The 23326-nt window shown below is 49.1% G+C and overlaps 1 protein-coding gene across 5 annotated transcripts in view; it reads right to left on the bottom strand.

Moving 5' to 3' along the window:
* LOC122924953 (thioredoxin domain-containing protein 16-like) overlaps positions 1 to 23326 on the bottom strand; it is a 101695-nt gene that overhangs the window by 78167 nt on the left and 202 nt on the right. For 4 of the 5 annotated variants that reach the window (XR_006387467.1, XM_044276494.1, XM_044276496.1 and 1 more), the window contains exons 2-11: positions 21610 to 21649; positions 14541 to 14732; positions 12795 to 12877; positions 12059 to 12120; positions 9064 to 9138; positions 7016 to 7137; positions 6651 to 6741; positions 5782 to 5938; positions 4078 to 4244; positions 3744 to 3804 (exon numbers count right to left, since the gene is read on the bottom strand). Coding sequence is in view for 4 of the 5 variants with exons in the window: in XM_044276494.1 (XP_044132429.1) it covers positions 3744 to 3804; positions 4078 to 4244; positions 5782 to 5938; positions 6651 to 6741; positions 7016 to 7137; positions 9064 to 9138; positions 12059 to 12120; positions 12795 to 12877; positions 14541 to 14694 (972 nt within the window). In the remaining variant the exon portion in view is untranslated. Of the gene's footprint in view, positions 1 to 3743; positions 3805 to 4077; positions 4245 to 5781; positions 5939 to 6650; positions 6742 to 7015; positions 7138 to 9063; positions 9139 to 12058; positions 12121 to 12794; positions 12878 to 14540; positions 14733 to 21582; positions 21650 to 23326 lie in introns of those variants that run through there. The other variant, XM_044276495.1, reaches the window with a different exon arrangement.

The following is a 23326-nucleotide window of genomic DNA, read 5'->3' as shown; positions in this document are numbered from 1 at the left end:
TAGAAAAACCCCACAAATGACCCCATTTCGGAAAGTAGACACCCTAAGGTATTCGCTGATGGGCATAGTGAGTTCATAGAACTTTTTATTTTTTGTCACAAGTTAGCGGAAAATGATGATTTTTTCTTTTTATTTATTTTTCTTACAAAGTCTCATATTCCACTAACTTGCGACAAAAAATAAAAAATTCTAGGAACTCGCCATGCCCCTCACGGAATACCTTGGGGTGTCTTCTTTCCAAAATGGGGTCACTTGTGGCGTAGTTATACTGCCCTGGCAATTTAGGGGCCCATATGTGTGAGAAGTACTTTGCAATCAAAATGTGTAAAAAATGGCCTGCGAAATCCGAAAGGTGCACTTTGGAATGTGTGCCCCTTTGCCCACCTTGGCAGCAAAAAAGTGTCACACATCTGGTATCGCCGTACTCAGGAGAAGTTGGGGAATGTGTTTTGGGGTGTCATTTTACAAATACCCATGCTGGGTGAGAGAAATATCTTGGCAAAAGACAACTTTTCCAATTTTTTTTATACAAAGTTGGCATTTGACCAAGATATTTCTCTCACCCAGCATGGGTATATGTAAAATGACACCCCAAAACACATTCCCCAACTTCTCCTGAGTACGGCGATACCAGATGTGTGACACTTGTTTGCAGCCTAGATGCGCAAAGCGGCCCAAATTCCTTTTAGGAGGGCATTTTTAGACATTTGGATCCCAGACTTCTTCTCACGCTTTCGGGCCCCTAACATGCCAGGGCAGTATAAATACCCCACATGTGACCCCATTTTGGAAAGAAGACACCCCAAGGTATTCCGTGAGGGGCATGGTGAGTTCCTAGAATTATTTTTTTTTTTTGGCACAAGTTAGCGAAAATTGATTTTTTTGGTATTTTCTCACAAAGTCTCCCTTTCCGCTAACTTGGGACAAAAATTTCAATCTTTCATGGACTCAATATGCCCCTCACGGAATACCTTGGGATGTCTTCTTTCCGAAATGGGGTCACATGTGGGGTATTTATACTGCCCTGGCATTTTAGGGCCCTAAAGCGTGAGAAGAAGTCTGGAATATAAATGTCTAAAAAATGTTACGCATTTGGATTCCGTGAGGGGTATGGTGAGTTCATGTGAGATTTTATTTTTTGACACAAGTTAGTGGAATATGAGACTTAGAAAGAAAAAACAAAACAAACAAAAAATTTCCACTAACTTGGGCCCAAAAAAATTTCTGAATGGAGCCTTACAGGGGGTGATCAATGACAGGGGGGTGATCAGGGAGTCTATATGGGGTGATCACCCCCCTGTCATTGATCACCCCCCTGTCATTGATCACCCCCCTGTAAGGCTCCATTCAGACGTCCGTATGATTTTTTACGGATCCACGGATACATGGATCGGATCCGCAAAACGCACACGGACGTCTGAATGGAGCCTTACAGGGGGTGATCAATGACAGGGGGGTGATCAGGGAGTCTATATGTGGTGATCACCCCCCTGTTATTGATCACCCCCCTGTAAGGCTCCATTCAGACGTCCGTATGATTTTTTACGGATCCACGGATACATGGATCGGATCCGCAAAACGCATACGGACGTCTGAATGGAGCCTTACAGGGGGGGTGATCAATGACAGGGGGGTGATCAGGGAGTCTATATGGGTGATCACCCCCCTGTAAGGCTCCATTCAGACGTCCGTATGATTTTTTACGGATCCACGGATACATGGATCGGATCCGCAAAACGCATACGGACGTCTGAATGGAGCCTTACAGGGGGGTGATCAATGACAGGGGGGTGATCAGGGAGTCTATATGGGTGATCACCCCCCTGTAAGGCTCCATTCAGACGTCCGTATGATTTTTTTTACGGATCCACGGATACATGGATCGGATCCGCAAAACGCATACGGACGTCTGAATGGAGCCTTACAGGGGGGTGATCAATGACAGGGGGGTGATCAGGGAGTCTGTATGGGTGATCACCCCCCTGTCATTGATCACCCCCCTGTAAGGCTCCATTCAGAGGTCTGCATGTGTTTTGCGGATCCGATCCATGTATCAGTGGATCCGTAAAAATCATACGGACGTCTGAATGGAGCCTTACAGGGGGGTGATCAATGACAGGGGGGTGATCAATGACAGGGAAGTGATCAGGAAGTCTATATGCGTGATCACCCCCTTGTCATTGATCACCCCCCTGTAAGGCTCCATTCAGACGTCCGCATGTGTTTTGCGGATCCGATCCATGTATCAGTGGATCCGTAAAAATCATACGGACGTCTGAATGGAGCCTTACAGGGGGGTGATCAATGACAGGGGGGTGATCAATGACAGGGAAGTGATCAGGAAGTCTATATGCGTGATCACCCCCTTGTCATTGATCACCCCCCTGTAAGGCTCCATTCAGAGGTCCGCATGTGTTTTGCGGATCCGATCCATGTATCCACGGATCAGTAAAAATCATACGGACCTCTGAATGGAGCCTTACAGGGGGGTGATCAATGACAGGGGGGTGATCAGGGAGTCTATATGGGGTGATCAGTGGTTCATAAAGGGTTAATAAGTGACGGGGGGGGAGTGTAGTGTAGTGTAGTTTTTTGTGGTACTTTACAGAGCTGCCTGTGTCCTCTGGTGGTCGATCCAAACAAAAGGGACCACCAGAGGACCAGGTAGCAGGTATATTAGACGCTGTTATCAAAACAGCATCTAATATACCTGTTAGGGGTTAAAAAAATCACATCTCCAGCCTGCCAGCGAGCGATCGCCGCTGGCAGGCTGGAGATCCACTCGCTTACCTTCAGTTCCTGTGAGCGCGCGAGCCTGTGTGCGCGCGTTCACAGGAAATCTCGGCTATCGCGAGATGACGCACGGATGCGTCCAGGAGGAATAGATCAACCACCTTCCGGACGCATCCGTGCGTTAGGCGGTCAGGAGGTGGTTAAAGGGGTTGTCCGCTTATCGTATACTGATGAACTATCCTCAGGATAGGTCATCAATATCAGATTGGCGGGGGCCAGACTGCCATCAACCCCTGCCGATCAGCTATATGAAGAGAACGCAGTGCTTATATGAGCACTACATTCTCTTCTCTGTTTACAGCTCCACCTTCCCATTCACTTCAATGGGATAGCTCTGTCCTGTTCAAGTGAATTGGAGGAAGTCATCCCATTAAAGGGGTTCTCTAGGCCGTTAATATTGATAACCTATCGGATCGGTGGGGGTCTGACACCCGGCAGCCCCGCCGATCAGCTCTATGAAGGGAAGGTGCACGCAGTTAGCGCGTGCCATCCCCCTTCTATCTTCCTGCTGCTATGTCTATGGTGAGCAGGTAGACTTTCCTTTTTATACAGCTGATCGGCAGGGGTCCTGGGTGTCGGAGCCCCCGCCGATCTGATATTGATGACCTATCCTAAGAATAGGTCATCAATATTAAAAGCCCAGATTACCCCTTTAAAGTAAATGGGACGGCGGAGCTGTAATTACACCTGGTCCCCGCTGTAATGTCGATGGCGAGCAGGTAAACAGAGAAGAGAATGCAGCGCTCATATGAGCGCTGCGTTCTCTACATACAGCTGATCGTCAGGGTTGCCGGGTGTCGGACCCCCACCGATCTGATATTGATGACCTATCCTGAGAACAGGTCATCAATATAGGATAAGCAGACAACCCCTTTAAACACAGGGGTCGCCAATACAGCCAGCAGTAATGGTGGACTTTTGTGGAGGTCGGGTACTCGGCCTACACTTACTTCATCTGGTCTCTTCACAGCCACGTTGTAGGCGACAGGAATGTTTATCCCGGACTTCTCCCTGGAAATAACAGCAACAATTTAACTCTGGAACTAAAAAAGTACAGAAGACTTATCACATAAACTAACATGAAAAGCTGGACTTACTCCGAAGATCTCCCCTACTCATAAATATGCAGGCTCAGATCAGCCATGCGTGCATACAGAGATAAGCGGCCAAGAGAATATCTGGTGCCGCTTATTCACAAGGGAATGAAATCCTTCTTATAATACTAATAAAAACACTATAGTTAATAGGGTTTAAGCTGAACCTAGAGAAGCCACAGAATCTCACCTCTGTACTACGCCCACGCCGGCTTTCCCCAGTAGCTGCCAGGCCACGTCCTTCGCCGTCTCCATGTCAACTTCATAGGTCTCTTGCTGACTCAGAATAAAGATCACAGGTAATCCCAGCTGGAGGTGAACGCTGCTAAATTTATCAGGATCGTCGGAAACCTCAACCTAAAAAACATTGACACCAATGGCATCAGTCTGCAATGTCACATCCTATCATTTCCATTAAACTGACTAATCCCTCCACACAAGGCACAGCCAGGACAAGATGTGATCAATTCATGGGAGGGCCAGAGGGATGAGGTATTTTCTGGGGGAAAAAATTATCAAAATCTACACTGAGTAAAAATATAAACGCAACACTTTCGGTTTTGCTCCCATTTTGCATGAACTCAAAATCTGCAACATTTTCTACATACACAAAAGACCCATTACTCTCAAATATTGTTCACATCTGTCTAGATCTGTGTTAGTGAGCGCTTCTCCTTTGCCAAGATAATCTATCGCACCTCACAGGTGTAGCAGATCAAGGTGCTGATTAGACAGCATGAATATTGCACAGGTGTGCCTTAGACTGCCCACAATAAAAGACCACTCTGAAATGTGCAGTTTGATCACACAGCACAATGCCACAGATGTCGCAACGTTTAAAGGTAGCGTGCAATTGGCATGCTGACTGCAGGAATGTCTACTAGAGCTGTTGCTCTCATTTCTCTACCAAAAGCCGTCTCCAAAGGCGTTTCAGAGAATTTGGCAGTACATCCAACCGGCCTCACAACCGCAGACCACGTGTAACCACACCAGCCCAGGACCTCCACATCCAGCATGTTCAGCTCCATGAACGTCTGAGACCAGCAACCCGAACAGCTGCAGCAACAATCGGTTGGCATAACCAAAGAACTTCTGCATAAACTATCAGAAACTGTCTCAGGGAAGCTCCTCTGCTCGTCGTCCTCATCGGGGTCTGGACCTGACTGCAGTTCGTCGTTGTAACCGACTTGAGTGGGCAAATGCTCACATTCAATGGCGTCTGGCACATTGGAGAGGCGTTCTGTTCACGGATGATTCATCCACAACCATCGCCTCATGTTGCAGCACGATAATGCACGGCCCCATATTACAAGGATCTGTGCACAACTCCTGGAAGCTGAAAACATCCCAGTTCTTGCATGGTCAGCATACTCACCGGACATGTCACCCATTGAGCATGTTTGGGATGGTCTGGATCGGCGTATACGACAGCGTGTTCCAGTTCCTGCCAATATTCTGCAACTTTGCACAGAAGAGGAGTGGACCAACATCCCACAGGCCACAATCAACAACCTGATCAACTCTATGTGACGGAGATGTGTTGCACTACGTGAGGCAAACGGTGGCCACACCTGATGCTGACTGGTTTTCTGACCCCTCCCCCAGTAAGGCAAAACGGTGCACATTTCAGAGTGGCCTTTTATTGTGGGCAGTCTAAGGCACACCTGTGCAATATTCATGCTCTCTAATCAGCACCTTGATCTGCCACACCTGTGAGGTGGGATGGATTATCTCGGCACAGGAGAAGTTCTCACTGACACAGATCTAGACAGATTTGTGAACAATATTTGAGAGTAATGGGTCTTTTGTGTCTGTAGAAAATGTTTCAGATCTTTGAGTTCAGCTCATGCTAAATTACTTTTGGATTACTAATGCTTGTAGTGCAGGCACCTACCACTAGAGGGAGCCCCATGAGTTTCAGAAAGCGATGGATATGGATAGTGGTCAGGGGCTGGTCTGACAACGTTCGCTGACATTTCTGATCGGCCCTCGTCACTGATTTACAATGGATGAACACAAGTCTTGCCGATATGAGGCTGGGGTCTTCAGGGCTAGAAAAAAAAACAATAGGTGATTTTTTAAATAAAATAAATACATGAAGAGGTATTAATATGTATTGTATTTTCATCCTATGTCAGTCACGTCTCGGGATGGGAAGCGGTTAAAAGGAGTGTCCCACAAACAGCAGGATAAGTGCTAAATGAATGTTTGCTGGGACGCAGCACTCTCTTGTCTTTAGTTCAGTGGAATTTATTTCACCAGCAAAAAATGTGACGTTTCGACCAAGGCTTGAGAAAGACCTTTACGGTCGAAACGTCGCATTTTTTGCTGGTGAAATAAATTCCACTGAACTGAAGACAAGAGAGTGCTGAGGTTTCTTCTATATGACCTATTCTGTGGAGGGGTAGGTGACCAATGTCATTTGCTGGAATACTAATTTAGAAGTGCTTTGAGTTTTTTTTCCAAAAAACTGCAGGCTTACTTGATGCTATAAATCAATCGTTTCCAACGTGGGGCTCTCCAGCTGTAGGGTACTACAACCCCCAGCATGCACAGGGTTGTAGTTCCTCAGCAGCTGGAGAGCTACAGTCTGCAAACAGTGCTATAGATGCAGCTCAGCGATCTAAAGAGTAAATGATACAAGCATGCCCTCTGCTGGCAGATATTAGGAAGTGCAACAAAAAGTGCACCGGAAAATCTCATCTTATTGAAAAAAAATACTTAACGACTGAGAAAAAGACAAAGTCATGACAACATCTCTACCTCATGCTCTTCAGCACATTGCTCTCTGTGGTTACCACAAACTGGTGCGTGGATCCATGTGCAAAAGCGGCTTCCATGACATAACGGTGCTCTGAGGACGGGAGGAGGGAAAGAAGCGACTGAACAGCAGTATAAAACTAAACATCGGGATGCCACACATATAAAATGCATTACTGAGATTTATGTCGCTAGGAAATGGCTGATAACAGGGAGCAATAGCTTCTACCCAACATCTCAGACAGTGGAGACAAGACAGAGAATAGGGGTTGTGGCTCCTTTAATATTATGTGTGCCGTACCTGGCGTTCCGTATAACAAATAACCTGACCCAAGAGAGAGTCAGAAAGACCGACATGTGTGCCGTACCTGGCGTTCCGATCGCCCGGACGTAAGTGAAAACAATGTTCTTCTTCCCTTTCGTGGCGTCTTCTAATTTCTGGAGTTCCAAGGTGGAGGTGATGTACTTGACTTTGTTATATAGGAGAACGCTGAAATATACGGATAGGTGTGTGACGATGCCTTCAAGAGGACGTCCCAACATTGCTAGGATCACTTCATGATCAGTGGGCGCCCAACCTGTGGGACCGCCGCTGATCCTGAGAACACCGGGGCACGAGCTCTAAAGATTTTCCTGGACAGCGGCGCCGATATCCACCAATACGGGAAACAAATTGCAATGACCCCTTCCATTGTGAGGATCAGCCGGGATCCTGGCAGACACATCCGGCAGTGACACCTCTCATGCTTCCTCACCTCTGAATTACAGTCCTGATCAAAAGTTTAAGACCACTTGAAAAATGGCAAAAAATCCTATTTAGCATGGCTGGATCTTAACAAGGTTCCAAGTGGAGCTTCAACATGCAACAAGAAGAAATGGGAGTGAGAGAAAACATTTTTTGAGCATTCAATTTAATGAAAACAACGAATAAACTGAAACAGGCTGTTTTTCAGCTGATCAAAAGTTTAGGACCACACCTCCAAAAAAAACGAAAACCCCCCCCCCCCCAAAACAGAAATCCAACCTCCAAACATGAGCTCAGTAATGAGTAGCTCCGCCGTTATTATTTCGGCATGCTTGATGCAAGCGTTTCCATGAGGTGAGTGGGAACATTTCTCCAAGTGGTGAAGACGGCCGCACGAAGGCCATCTACTGTCTGGAACTGTTGTCCATTTTTGTAACCTTCCCTTGCCATCCATTCCCAAAGGTTCTCAATTGGATTTAGATCAGGGGAACACGCAGGATGGGCCAAAAGAGTGATGTTATTCTCCTGGAAGAAGTCCCTTGTCCTGCGGGCATTGGGTACTGTAGCGTTGTCCTGTTGAAGAACCCAGTCGTTACCCCACAGACGAGGGCCCTCAGTCATGAGGAATGCTCTCTGCAACATCTGGACATAGCCAGCGGCCGTTTGATGCCCCTGCACTTCCTGAAGCTCCATTGTTCCACTGAAGGAAAAAGCACCCCAGACCATTATGGCGCCCCCTCCACTGTGGAGCGCAGAAAACATCTCAGGTGGGATCTGCTTGTCATGCCAGTAACGTTGGAAACCATCAGGACCATCAAGGTTACATTTTTTCTCATCAGAGAATAAAACTTTCTTCCACCTTTGAATGTCCCATGTTTGGTGCTCTCTTGCAAAGTCCAAACGAGCAGTTCTGTGGCGTTCAAGGAGACGAGGTCTTTTGCCGTCTGATGGTTATGGGGCTGCAGTCAGCACCAGTAAGGGCCTTAATTTGGGCCGAGGATCGTCCAGTGTCATGACGGACAGCCAATTGGATCCGCCGGTTCAGTATTGGTGACATTTGTTGGGTCTTCCACTTGACTTTTTTGTTCCATAACCCTCAGGATCATTTAAGAAATTCCAAATGACTGTCTTACTGCGTCCCACCTCAGCAGCGATGGCGCGCTGTGAGAGACCCGGCTTATGCAGTTCAACAACCCGACCACATTCAAAAAGGGAGAGTTTTTTGGCCTTTGCCATCACAACGTGTGACTACCTGACAGAAAATGACAATGAACCCACATCTTTGCACAGATTTGGCCTTTTAAAGGCACGTGGTCCTAAACTATGGATCAGCTAAAAACCAGCCTGTTTCAGTTTATTCGTTGTTTTCATTAAATTGAATGCTCAAAAAATGTTTTGTCTCGCTCCCATTTCTTCTTGTTGCATGTTGAAGCTGTACTTGGAACCTTGTTAAGATCCAACAATGTAAAATAGGATTTTTTATTCTTCTGATCAGGACTGTATCACACAGATTTGCCTGTGACACCCTGTGATAGCTAATTCAAGAGCATTCGCTGCGTCATATTGGTTGTCACCTAGCTTTCCAGGAAGACTATGGCTGGAAAGAATCATTTGCAACTAGACAGAAGAGACGCTGCTTCGTATTGTCAGGTGCGAACAGGCGCTACTCACAATAAAACATTGGCGACAATGGCGTTGACATCAAACAGCGTATCCACTGGGAATTCCCGCAATAATTTGGATCCCCTGAAGAAGAAACGATGACAGATTAATCACGATAATTGGCTGGATACAGTAAACTGAATCATGGAAAACAGCACAGAATCTATAGGTCACATCACTGACATATATAGAAGGAAGGAAGGAAGAAGGGAGAAAGAAAGATATGGAGGGAAGGAAAAGAAGGCAGAAGCAAGAAAGAAAGGAAGGGAGGGAAGGAAGAAGAATGAAATAAGGAGAGGAAAGGAGAATGCCAAGAATAAAAGAAGGGGGGAAAGAAGGAAGTTAGAAAGGAAAGAAGGGGGGAACTACAAAGAAAGTAAGGGAGCAAAGGAGGAAGGGAGAAAGGGAAAGGGGGGAAGGAGGAAGCATGAAAGAAAGGAAGGAAAGATCCAAAAAAGCTTAAAGGGAACCTGTCATCAACATTATGCTGCCCATGTTAACAGCAGCATAAAGTAGAGAAGGTGAGTTGATTTCAGCGGTCTGTCATTTATAGGTTAAAAGTAAGGCTACTTTCACACTCGCGTTTGGTGCGGATCCGTCACGGATCTGCACAAACGCACCTGTTCAGATAATACAACCGTCTGCATCCGTTCAGATAATACAACAGTCTGCATCCGTTCAGATAATACAACAGTCTGCATCCATTCAGATAATACAGCCGTCTGCATCCGTTCAGAACGGATCAGTTTGTATTATCTTTAACATAGCCAAGACAGATCCGTCTTGAACACCATTGAAAGTCAATGGGGGACGGATCCGTTTTCTATTGTGCCAGATTGTGTCAGTGAAAACGGATCCGTCCCCATTGACTTACATTGTGTGTCAGGACGGATGACTCAGTTTCATTAGGTGGACACCAAAACGCTGCAGGCAGCCTCCAAAGTGGAATGGAGACAGATCGGAGGCAAACTGATGCATTCTGAGCGGATCCTTTTCCATTCAGAATGCATTAGGGCAAAACTGATCCGCTTTGGACCGCTGAGCCCTGAACGGATCTCACAAACGGAAAGCCAAAACGCCAGTGTGAAAGTAGCCTAAGTGGTTGCCGAGAACCAACATCACAATCATTGCAGCCTGGGCCTGGAGAAGAGTCCTGGTAATTCATGAAGTCCTGCTCTCCCGCCCACCTGCTGATGACTGAACGCCCCCCGTGCAGTACAACCTCATTGGCTGCGACACTTTAAACGACAAGGGAACTACCCGCAGGTGCAGAATAAGAGCCGCCACGCACTGTCCTACCGCACACTCGCTTCACTTGGCAGCTGAGCACATAGGACGGGACACCGGAGGCAGAGACTTGTTTCTGCTGCACAGACGCCCAATGCTTGTTCTGGAGTCTGCACAGATGAGAACACGCAATGCCAGGCAATGCCGCCATATTGAGTGATGTCATATGTAGGGTCCGCAGCTGCCAAAACACACCACAGACCCCAGTTATAGGAGCAGCAGCCAGGACCAAAAGTGCAGAAGAAACAGAATATGGGTGGAAGTCACTGAAGACAACAGGAGCAGTGACTGCAATCCGATGAGTAACCTAAAGACATTGCAAAGACATTGCAAAGTCGAAAAATTTTCACCTTTTTAAAGTCTCTGCTTGCTGTCGGTGAATAAATGAGTGAATAAAAATCGAATATTTCTCCCAGCTGAAGGTTTTCCACAATATACCCGGTGTATGTGACATCTGTGAGATAAACATCTGGAGTCCAGGAAGTGAACTTACCCTATCTGAACCCTCACTTATGTCCTTTACCCTGAGGGGGCGCTATAGAGAACTCCAGACCCTTTGTTCTAAAAATTAGTAATGATCCAATTTTGGCTGACTTTCTCATTTGAAGGGCATCCTTCAGCAGATTTGTACCCATGACACTGGCTGACCTGTTACATGTGCACTTGGTAGCGGAAGACATCTGGTTGGTCCCATGTTCATATGTGCCCGCATTGCTTAGAAAAATGATGTTTTAATATATGCAAATGAGCCTCTAGGAGCAACAGGGGCGTTACCGTTACACCTACAGGCTCTGCTCTCTCTGCAACTGCAGGGTCAGACAGTGAAAACATCTTCACACCTAGATCTGTCAATCACAGTGCAGAGGGCGCAGCAGTTGCAGAGAGAGCAGAGCCTCTAGGTGTAATGACAACACCCCCGTTGCTCCTAGAGGCTCATTTGCATATAATAAAACATAATTATTCTCAGCAATGTGGACACATATGAACATGGGACCAACACAGATGCCTTCAGCTGCCAAGTGCACATGTAACAGGTCAGCCAGTGTCATAGGGACAAATCTGCGGACATATGCCCTTTAACCACCTAACTGTTTTGCCCGAGTCCAGCTCGGGCAGTGGGAAAAGTAGCTAACTGGTGGGGGGGAGGGCTGCTTTAGATCCTGCTATCTCCTAGACACATGCAACTGGTCTTGTTTGAAATCTGACATTCCAGGCTTTCATACAAAAACAAAATGACAGCTAAAGTCCAAGCAACAGAGGAGAAATCACTGTTAGAAATCAAGTTGGGAATGCATTCACAGCATCCCGATTTCTATCAGTGATATCTTCCCCTGTACTGAACATAGTGATGTAATTCTGGTATTGTCTGAAAGCCATGGAATGTCAGCTTTCAAACAAGACCAGATGCATGTTTCTAGTTTCTACCATTCAGGAGACAGCAGCATCTAAAGCAGCCCTCCCCCTCCAGTAAGCTACTTTTTCCACTGCCCGAAAGGGACTGGTTAGGTGGTTAAAGAGTAAAAATCAGAAAGCATTCCTGGCTAACAGAGGGGGGGGTCCCGAGTGCCGAGCCCCTTTGCTGGTGTCCAGGTGCTCTATGAACGGGCATTGGCCATAGTTTTTCCCACACATCTCAATAGACTTAAACCCACTTGTCTTGATGCCATGAGATATGACCTGATACAATTACATGACCCGTCCCCCATGCTTTTCATACCTGAATAAATAGGCCTTGTCCTCTGCACAAAATCGTAGCGCCGCCTCCTCGACACAGCGAACCTAAGGAGAAACGACAAAGCGTATGACTATAGGACTCCCTCTGGAGTATAACCCCTAATCTCCCCATTCCAGTCTTTAGAGGGACACTAACCCTGAAGTCTGTCTTCTCTCCCTGTTATCAGCCATTTCCAGCAGAGGAAAAGTAACGACTCCTTACCCCTGTGATTACTACTCTATCTCTTAAAGGGGTATTCCCATCACAGACAATGGGGGCATATCCCTAGGATATGCCCCCATTGTCTGATAGGTGTGGATCCCACCTCTGGGACCTGCACCTACGCCGACAATGGAGAACAGCGCTTGCGCGGCCGTCGCTCCCATTCATTTCTATGGGGCCAACGAAAAAATAGCTGAGCCAGCGCTCAGCTACTTTCGGCAGCCCCACAGAAATTAATGGAGGGCGGCTGCGCAAGCGCTGTGTGCTCCCATTCACTTGTATGTGGAAAGCATTTGGCGGTGGCCGGACCCTGGGAAATCTGGGGTCCGCCAGCCACCACTCTCCCCACTCCGTTCTCGGCGTAGGTGCAGTTCTCGGACATATGCCCCCATTGTCTGTGGTGGGAATATTCCTTTAACTGACCGATGCTAAGAAGCTCCTGCAAGGTTAGAGCATGCTAGGAGTTGTAGTTGTGCACTGGAAAGAGTCTAATTTACCTCATTATATATTTCTTTACCTTAGCTACGGAAATCCCGTAGTCCTGGAGAACGCTGGATGACTTCTGTAATTCTTCCAGGAATATGACATTACCGGGACGATCTGCAATAAAAGAAATACACGGTTTCTGGAAAAGCTGAGTGACAACCAACATGGCCGCCATTACAGCTCTTAAAGAGTTTGCAACTCTGCTTTTCTATAGCACTCCAGCTGCTGTGAAACTACAATTCCCAGCATGCACACTTGCTCAGCTGTTCTATAAACCCCCTTACAAAGGAATGAGGCATACTGGGAGTTGTAGTTTCACAGCAGTGGCAGTGCCATTGTATAGTATTACAGTCATACCTCCTGTATTGCTGCCTAAATAGGTAAAATACACCATTCAGAAGTCTGGGAAAGCTGGGGATAATATTGTGTGTAACCCAACTTTTCCAGAAACAGATGTATGTAGAAAATGGCTGCACAGATATTTTACAAGTGAAAAAAAATAGGACGCTTGCGTCCGAGAGGTTTTTCATCTGCCATAATCTGTGCAGGCCAAGAAAAACAACTTCTGCTGCACATTTCTGGGGCGGCAAGAAGTCAGCAAGTGCAAGTGGGCAGACTAGATGGGCCAAATGGTTCTTATCTGCCGACACATTCTATGTTTCTATGTAACTTTATAAAGAGAAAGCGGGCGCCAGAGCAGGCGGGCAGCAGAGAACCGAGTGCTAAGCAGATGAAGCCCAAAGCAGCAGAGCACAGACAGGAGGGGTCGGGGCAGTTGTTGTTCCTGGCAGCTCAAGGCCATCATCGATACAAAAGCAATATCTGCTTTAGGCCTCATGCACACGACCGTCTGTATTCTGCGGATCCATTGACTTAAAGGCTATTTACATCTTTGGGGGCATTTTTTTTTATTTATTACTGCATTGTACTTATTTTGAGCGAGAAATCATTTTTTCAATTGGTGTTTATTAAAAATATGGAGCCCTTTATTCTGTACAGAGCTGAGATGCAGTAGTAGCAGCCTGTGGATGTTCTGTCTTTTCCGTCATCTGAGGAGCTGATGGGCTCCTTCTCTCTGCTCTCTGACCTTATCAACACTCATTAGAGCTCCGTTCCGATCTTACTGATAATAATGTATGTGTGGAAGACCTCTCAGTAGTTTAGAGCAGTGTTTCCCAACCAGTGTGCCTCCAGCTGTTGCAAAACTACAACTCCCATCATGCCTTGATAGCCTTTGGCTGTGCGGGCATGTTGGGAGTTGTAGTTTTGCAACAGCTGGAGGCACACTGGTTGGGAAACACTGGTTTAGAGATAAGGTTAATTAGATGACAGGCACAAAGTGAAAGTACCAGTCACACAGCTCAGTTTTTTTTAAGTCAATGGGTCCGGAAGGAAAAAGAGGCGGCCTGCACACAGGTCAGCGGTTTGTAGACGGTCGTTTGTAGACGTCTGCCCTGGATATTAACTAAGCTGAATTGCATGGCTTTATGTAAAAATAAAACTAATTATTGTAAAAGTTCTGCAAACGTGCTTGCTGTCAGTGAATAGAGATTTTTTTTTTATTACATCGAAAGGCTGATAAACCCCTGTACAAACCTAATACTTTTCACAGCTGAGGGTTTGCTACAGTTGTATTTAGTCTAGGTAATCCTCTGTGAGCTCAATAATCTAAGCTCCAGGCTGATACGTTACCTATGCTAATCCACTGTAGCAAATCATCAGCACAGCAGAGGTTTGTGCTTAGCTCATAGAGAATTACTACACAGCAATCACTTACCTGAGCCGCTAAAATACAGCAGTGAACTCTTCCCGGGCGCCAGGCTGTCGGAATAGTCATCAGTGGTAAGTTCAGGCAGCACATGTTCAGCGCTGATCCTAAAAAAGCTATTTACATAGAGAAGCAGCAGGAAAAACCGGGAGAACGCCGTCATCTTCTGATCTGTGCGGGGTTCAGTAACACGAAAGACAGCTGAAACCGAGAGACACAGGATGAAATGTCAGAAGACAGCGGTAACGGAGCAGTATGGCACTAACATATAGCATGGCGCTTATCAAAGGAAAATTACTGACACTAGTGAGCTGTGAGTACTGATCCTGAGTTACATCCTGTATTATACTCCAGAGCTGCACTCACTATTCTGCTGGTGGAGTCACTGTGTACATACATTACTTATCCTGTACTGATCCTGAATTACACCCTGTATTATACTCCAGAGCTGCACTCACTATTCTGCTGGTGCAGTCACTGTGTACATACATTACTTATCCTGTACTGATCCTGAGTTACATCCTGTATTATACTCCAGAGCTGCACTCACGATTCTGCTGGTGCAGTCACTGTGTACTGATCCTGCCATACTATATGCTTATATTGAGGGGATAATCCCTTTAAGTAGACAGTCATCACCGGTTATATAAGACATGACTGCACAGAATTATAGAAATCCACTCATACTATCATGTAGAATCGCCTGCTGCAGACCCGGTGCTTGCGCCTCACGTGCAGGAGCGGCGTTGTGCGACGTGAATTTCTCAGTAATACATTTCTGTGTTATGATCTATGACAAAGATAAGATATGTGCCGCTCGGAGCCTCACTGTGCAAGAGAACCCGCAGTGCCCTGCACTACCACTAGGTGGAGGAGAGAGCAACTTTTATTACAGCTTGCCAGCAAGCTGTGGCTTTCTGTCTGATATGAAACTACTACTCCCAGCATGGGAGGCTGTGGCATGGGAGGAGTGATTTCACAAAAACTGGACATTGATATGTTGGAGACCCCCGACTGACAATATAAAAACCATAACATGATCCTGAGGGGCTTACAGTCACCCTCTATTGATATGACTGGCCGCACTATACTGAGAGCACCCGGCCCCCTCCCCCTTAGGGCCCATTGAGACGGCCGTAGTGCTTTGCGGATCCGCCAAACACGGATACCGGCCATATGCGTTCCAAAATTTGCGGACCGCACATGGCCGCAACCATAATAGAAAATGCCTATTCTTGTCCGGAATATCTAAGAATAGGACATGTTCTATCTTTTCTGCGGAGCCGCGGTACGGAATAACGGATGCGGACAGCACGCGGTGAGCTGTCCGCATCTTTTTAGGGCCCATAGAAATGAATGGATCCACAGACCTTCCGCAAAATTGCGGAACGGGTGCGGATCTGTTCATACGGATGAGTACCGGACCCTCCCATGTATGATTGGCCCCTTCCCCCTATAATGAGTACCGGACCCTCCACGCTCCCGGGACCCTCCCATGTATGATTGGCCCCTTCCCCCTATAATGAGTACCGGACCCTCCTCGCTCCCGGGACCCTCCCATGTATGATTGGCCCCTTTCCTCTATGAGTACCGGACCCTCCTCGCTCGCAGCATCCTCCGGTGTATGTGTGCCCCCCCCCCCCCCTATAATTAGTACTGGACCCTACTCGCTCGCAGCATCCTCCTGTATATGTGTGCCCCCCTATAATTAGTACCGGACCCTCCTCGCTCGCAGCATCCTCCGGTGAATTAACACATGTGGAAATATATACATAACAAAAAAGTGTGAAACAACTGAAAATATGTCATATTCTAGGTTCTTCAAAGTAGCCACCATTTGCTTTGATTACTGCTTTGCACACTCTTGGCATTCTCTTGATGAGCTTCAAGAGGTAGTCACCTGAAATGGTCTTCACTTCACAGGTGTGCCCTGTCAGGTTTAATAAGTGGGATTTCTTGCCTTATAAATGGGGTTGGGACCATCAGTTGCGTTGTGGAGAAGTCAGGTGGATACACAGCTGATAGTCCTACTGAATAGACTGTTAGAATTTGTATTATGGCAAGAAAAAAGCAGCTAAATAAAGAAAAACGAGTGGCCATCATTACTTTAAGAAATTGAGGTCAGTCAGTCCGAAAAATTGGGAAAACTTTGAAAGTGTCCCCAAGTGCAGTCACAAAAACCATCAAGCGCTACAAAGAAACTGGCTCACATGCGGACCGCCCCAGGAAAGGAAGACCAAGAGTCACCTCTGCTGCGGAGGAGAAGTTCATCCGAGTCACCAGCCTCAGAAATCGCAGGTTAACAGCAGCTGAGATTAGAGACCAGGTCAATGCCACCCAGAGTTCTAGCAGCAGACACATCTCTAGAACAACTGTTAAGAGGAGACTGTGTGAATCAGGTCTTCATGGTAGAATATCTGCTAGGAAACCACTGCTAAGGACAGGCAACAAGCAGAAGAGACTTGTTTGGGCTAAAGAACACAAGGAATGGACATTAGACCAGTGGAGATCTGTGCTTTGGTCTGATGAGTCCAAATTTGAGATCTTTGGTTCCAACCACCGTGTCTTTGTGCGACGCAGAAAAGGTGAACGGATGGACTCTACATGCCTGGTTCCCACCGTGAAGCATGGAGGAGGAGGTGTGATGGTGTGGGGGGGCTTTGCTGGTGACACTGTTGGGGATTTATTCAAAATTGAAGGCATACTGAACCAGCATGGCTACCACAGCATCTTGCAGCGGCATGCTATTCCATCCAGTTTGCGTTTAGTTGGACCATCATTTATTTTTCAACAGGACAATGACCCCAAACACACCTCCAGGCTGTGTAAGGGCTATTTGACCATGAAGGAGAGTGATGGGGTGCTGCTGCGCCAGATGACCTGGCCTCCACAGTCACCGGACCTGAACCCAATCGGGATGGTTTGGGGTGAGCTGGACCGCAAAGTGAAGGCAAAAGGGCCAACAAGTGCTAAGCATCTCTGAGAACTCCTTCAAGACTGTTGGAAGACCATTTCAGGTGACTACCTCTTAAAGCTCATCAAGAGAATGCCAAGAGTGTGCAAAGCAGTAATCAAAGCAAAAGGTGGCTACTTTGGAGAACCTAGAATATGACATATTTTCAGTTGTTTCACACTTTTTGTTATGTATATAATTCCACATGTGATAATTCATAGTTTTGATGCCTTCAGTGTGAATCAACAATTTTCATAGTCATGAAAATAAAGAAAACTCTTTGAATGAGAAGGTGTGTCCAAACTTTTGGTCTGTACTGTATGTGTGCCCCCCCCCCCCCCCCACAATTAGTACCGGACCCTCCTCACTCCCAGCATCCTACTGTATATGTGTGGCCCCCCCTATAATTAGTACCGGACCCTCCTCACTCCCAGCATCCTCCGGTGTATGTGTGCCCCCCCCCCACAATTAGTACCGGACCCTCCTCACTCCCAGCATCCTACTGTATATGTGTGGCCCCCCCTATAATTAGTACCGGACCCTCCTCACTTCCAGCATCCTCCGGTGTATGTGTGCCCCCCCTATAATTAGTACCAGACCCTCCTCACTCCCAGCATTCTCCTGTGTATGTGTGCCCCCCCCCTTATAATTAGTACCAGACCCTCCTCACTCCCAGCATCCTCCTGTATATGTGTGGCCCCCCCTATAATTAGTACCGGACCCTCCTCACTCCCAGCATCCTCCGGTGTATGTGTGCCCCCCCTATAATTAGTACCAGACCCTCCTCACTCCCAGCATTCTCCTGTGTATGTGTGCCCCCCCCCCCTATAATTAGTACCAGACCCTCCTCACTCCCAGCATCCTCCTGTATATGTGTGGCCCCCCCCTATAATTAGTACCGGACCCTCCTCACTCCCAGCATCCTCCTGTATATGTGTGCCCCCCCTTATAATTAGTACCGGACCCTCCTCACTCCCAGCATCCTCCTGTATATGTGTGCCCCCCCTTATAATTAGTACCGGACCCTCCTCACTCCCAGCATCCTCCTGTATATGTGTGCACCCCCCCCCCCCTATAATTAGTACCAGCCCCTCCTCACTCCCAGCATCCTCCTGTATATGTGTGCCCCCCCTTATAATTAGTACCGGACCCTCCTCACTCCCAGCATCCTCCTGTATATGTGTGCCCCCCCTTATAATTAGTACCGGACCCTCCTCACTCCCAGCATCCTCCTGTATATGTGTGCCCCCCCCCCCCTAAAATTAGTACCAGACCCTCCTCACTCCCAGCATCCTCCTGTATATGTGTGCCCCCCCCCCTATAATTAGTACCAGACCCTCCTCACTCCCAGCATCCTCCTGTATATGTGTGCCCCCCCCCACCTATAATTAGTACCAGACCCTCCTCGCTCGCAGCATCCTCCTGTGTATGTGTGCCCCCCCTATAATTAGTACCGGACCCTCCTCACTCCCAGCATCCTCCTGTATATGTGTGCCCCCCCTATAATTAGTACCGGACCCTCCTCACTCCCAGCATCCTCCTGTATATGTGTGCCCCCTCCCCTCTATAATTAGTAGCGGACCTTCCTCACTCCCAGCATCCTCCTGTATATGTGTGCCCCCCCCACTATAATTGGTAGCGGACCCTCCTCACTCCCAGCATCCTCTTGTGTATGTGTGCCCCCCCTTATAATTAGTACTGGACCCTCCTCACTCCCAGCATCCTCCTGTGTATGTGTGCTGCCCCCCCCCCCACTATAATTGGTAGCGGACCCTCCTCACTCCCAGCATCCTCCTGTGTATGTGTGCCCCCCCTATAATTACTACTGGACCCTCCCCCCTCCCAGCATCCTCCTGTGCACGTGTGGCCCTCTCCACCGGACCCTCCTCACTCCCAGCATCCTCCTGTGTATGTGGGGCCCCTCCTCGCTCCCAGCATCCTCCTGCCCCCCCCCCCCCCCCACCTATAATTAGTACCAGACCCTCCTCGCTCGCAGCATCCTCCTGTGTATGTGTGCCCTCCCCTAAAATTAGTACCGGACCCTCCTCACTCCCAGCATCCTCCTGTATATGTGTGCCCCCCCCCCCTTATAATTAGTACTGGACCCTCCTCACTCCCAGCATCCTCCTGTGTATGTGTGCCCCCCCCCCCCCCCCCACTATAATTGGTAGCGGACCCTCCTCACTCCCAGCATCCTCCTGTGTATGTGTGCCCCCCCTATAATTACTACTGGACCCTCCCCCCTCCCAGCATCCTCCTGTGCACGTGTGGCCCTCTCCACCGGACCCTCCTCACTCCCAGCATCCTCCTGTGTATGTGGGGCCCCTCCTCGCTCCCAGCATCCTCCTGCCCCCCCCCCCCCCACCTATAATTAGTACCAGACCCTCCTCGCTCGCAGCATCCTCCTGTGTATGTGTGCCCTCCCCTATAATTAGTACCGGACCCTCCTCACTCCCAGCATCCTCCTGTATATGTGTGCCCCCCCCCCACTATAATTAGTAGCGGACCATCCTCACTCCCAGCATCCTCCTGTATATGTGTGCCCCCCCCCCCCCACTATAATTGGTAGCGGACCCTCCTCACTCCCAGCATCCTCTGTGTATGTAGGGCCCCTCCTCGCTCCCAGCCAACTCCTGTGTATGTAGGGCCCCTCCTCGCTCCCAGCCTACTCCTGTATATGTGTGCCCCCCCCCCCACCTATAATTAGTACCAGACCCTCCTCGCTCGCAGCATCCTCCTGTGTATGTGTGCCCTCCCCTATAATTAGTACCGGACCCTCCTCACTCCCAGCATCCTCCTGTATATGTGTGCCCCTCCCCCCCACTATAATTGGTAGCGGACCCTCCTCACTCCCAGCATCCTCTTGTGTATGTGTGCCCCCCCTTATAATTAGTACTGGACCCTCCTCACTCCCAGCATCCTCCTGTGTATGTGTGCCCCCCCTATAATTAGTACTGGACCCTCCTCGCTCCCAGCATCCTCTTGTATATGTGTGCCCCCCCTTATAATTAGTACTGGACCCTCCTCACTCCCAGCATCCTCCTGTGCACGTGTGGCCCTCTCCACCGGACCCTCCTCACTCCCAGCATCCTCCTGTGTATGTGGGGCCCCTCCTCGCTCCCAGCATCCTCCTGTGTATGTAGGGCCCCTCCTCGCTCCCAGCCAACTCCTGTGTATGTGTGGCCCTCTCCACCGGACCCTCCTCACTCCCAGCATCCTCCTGTGTATGTGGGGCCCCTCCTTGCTCCCAGTATCCTCCTGTGTATGTGTGGCCCTCTCCACCGGACCCTCCTCACTCCCAGCATCCTCCTGTGTATGTGGGGCCCCTCCTTGCTCCCAGTATCCTCCTGTGTATGTGTGGCCCTCTCCACCGGACCCTCCTCACTCCCAGCATCCTCCTGTGTATGTGGGGCCCCTCCTAGCTCCCAGCATCCTCCTGTGTATGTGTGCCCCCCCCCCCCTATAATTAGTACCGGACCCTCCTCACTCCCATCATCCTCCTGTGCACGTGTGGCCCTCTCCACCGGACCCTCCTCACTCCCAGCATCCTCCTGTGTATGTGGGGCCCCTCCTCGCTCCCAGCATCCTCCTGTGTATGTGGGGCCCCTCCTCGCTCCCAGCCAACTCCTGTGTATGTGTGGCCCTCTCCACCGGACCCTCCTCACTCCCAGCATCCTCCTGTGTATGTGGGGCCCCTCCTTGCTCCCAGTATCCTCCTGTGTATGTGTGGCCCTCTCCACCGGACCCTCCTCACTCCCAGCATCCTCCTGTGTATGTGGGGCCCCTCCTCGCTCCCAGCATCCTCCTGTGTATGTGTGGCCCTCTCCACCGGACTCTCCTCACTCCCAGCATCCTCCTGTGTATGTGGGGCCCCTCCTCGCTCCCAGCATCCTCCTGTGTGTGTGTGGCCCCTTCCCCCTATACTGAGTGCCGGACCCTCCTCACTCCCGGGATCTTTACGGTCCCAGCAGTAGGACTCCAGCCAATCCCAGTTTTATGGTGATCCATACCAATCTATGAGCGGTAACCCCCTTTAAACATTAAACGCAGACACTTCCTTCTATAAGTCGGAGCAAGTGTTATCTGTGGTACTTTAACCTTCGTCACCGTCTCTAAAGTAAACACCTTCATCCACCTGCGTCGTCACCCGTCATCACGGATCAGCCTGGAACGAGGCAAGACACAAAATGTCAACATGTCATACATATAAACGATCAGAGCCGCTTAAAGGGGGACTCCGGAATTGCAGTTTATCATGGGGAAGCCTGCCAGACTCCGGTGAATGGTTTAATGGGCTCGGCCGATAACAGCAGGGTGGGAGACAACCTAGGATCACCCACTCTATAGTGCTTTCAAGATCACTGCATGCTGTCAGTGAATGAAATTACCCAGAGGCTGAAAATGTGTCCTGATCCTGCACGGCTTGTAAAAGCACAGATCTCTGTAAGGGCGTGTTCACATTGTGCGGATACACTGCAGATAGCCTGTCCGGATTTTGCAGGTAGAAATCCACAAGCAGAGGGAAAAAAATCTGTGTGTTTGTGCAGTGAGGAGGAGACTAAGTGGAGCAGCAGTCCCAAACCCCTCCCATATGCGCTTGTGCAGTGAAGAGGAGTCTGAGTGAAGCAGCAGTCCCAAACCCCTCCCACATGTGCTTGTGCAGTGAGGAGGAGTCTGAGTGGAGCTGCAGTCCCAGGCCCCTCCCACCATGCGCTTGTGCAGTGAGGAGGAGTCTCCGTACACCAGCAGTCCCAAACCCCTCCCACCATGCGCTTGTGCAGTGAGGAGGAGTCTGAGTGGAGCAGCAGTCCCAAACCCCTCCCACCATGCGCTTGTGCAGTGAGGAGGAGTCTAATTGGAGCAGCAGTCCCAAACCCCTCCCACCATGCGCATGTGCAGTGAGGAGGAGTCTAAGTTGAGCAGCAGTCCCAAACCCCTCCCACCATGCGCTTGTGCAGTGAGGAGGAGTCTGAGTGGAGCAGCAGTCTCAAGCCCCTCCCACCATGCACTTGTGCAGTCAGGAGGAGTCTAAGTGGAGCAGCAGTCTCAAGACCCTTCCACCATGCGCTTGTGCAGTCAGGAGGAGTCTAAGTGGAGCAGCAGTCTCAAGACCCTCCCACCATGCGCTTGTGCAGTGAAGAGGAGTCTGAGTGGAGCAGCAGTCTCAAGACCCTCCCACCATGCGCTTGTGCAGTAAGGAGGAGTCTAAGTGGAGCAGCAGTCCCAAACCCCTTCCACGATGCGCTTGTGCAGTGAGGAGGAGTCTTAGTGGAGCAGCAGTCCCAAACCCCTCCCACCATGCGCTTGTGCAGTGAGGAGGAGTCTGAGTGGAGCAGCAGTCCCAAGCCACTCCCATCATACGCTTGTGCAGTGAGGAGTCTAAGTGGAGCAGCAGTCTCAAGCCCCTCCCACCATGCGCTTGTGCAGTCAGGAGGAGTCTAAGTGGAGCAACAGATCCCAAACCCCTCCCACCATGCGCTTGTGCAGTGAGGAGGAGTCTGAGTGGAGCAGCAGTCTCAAGCCCCTCCCACCATGCGCTTGAGCAGTGAGGAGGGGTCTGTGGAGCGGTGGTCCACAGAGACAGCCCCTTAGACACTGAATGGCGCCAACCACACAAGCTCGACCACCGCTCCATTCAAACACCCCAAGACCCCCGTCCTGGTGAGCGGTGGGGGCCCCAGGGATCAGACACTTGTCACCTCTGTGGTTTTATGGGGGAACCTCTGTAATGGGAACAGAAATGTTTCCATTCACTGACAGAAAACAGATATGTGGAAAGCAGTAAAGAATTTAAAGGCGTTTTCGGCCCACTTGTCCTATTCGGGGGTCTGTCTGCTGGGAT

Source organism: Bufo gargarizans, chromosome 1, assembly GCF_014858855.1.
Source record: "Bufo gargarizans isolate SCDJY-AF-19 chromosome 1, ASM1485885v1, whole genome shotgun sequence".
Classification (NCBI taxonomy): Eukaryota; Metazoa; Chordata; class Amphibia; order Anura; family Bufonidae; genus Bufo; species Bufo gargarizans.
Note: the sequence above shows the minus strand (reverse complement) of the source record. Positions and strands in the feature narration are given on the sequence as shown.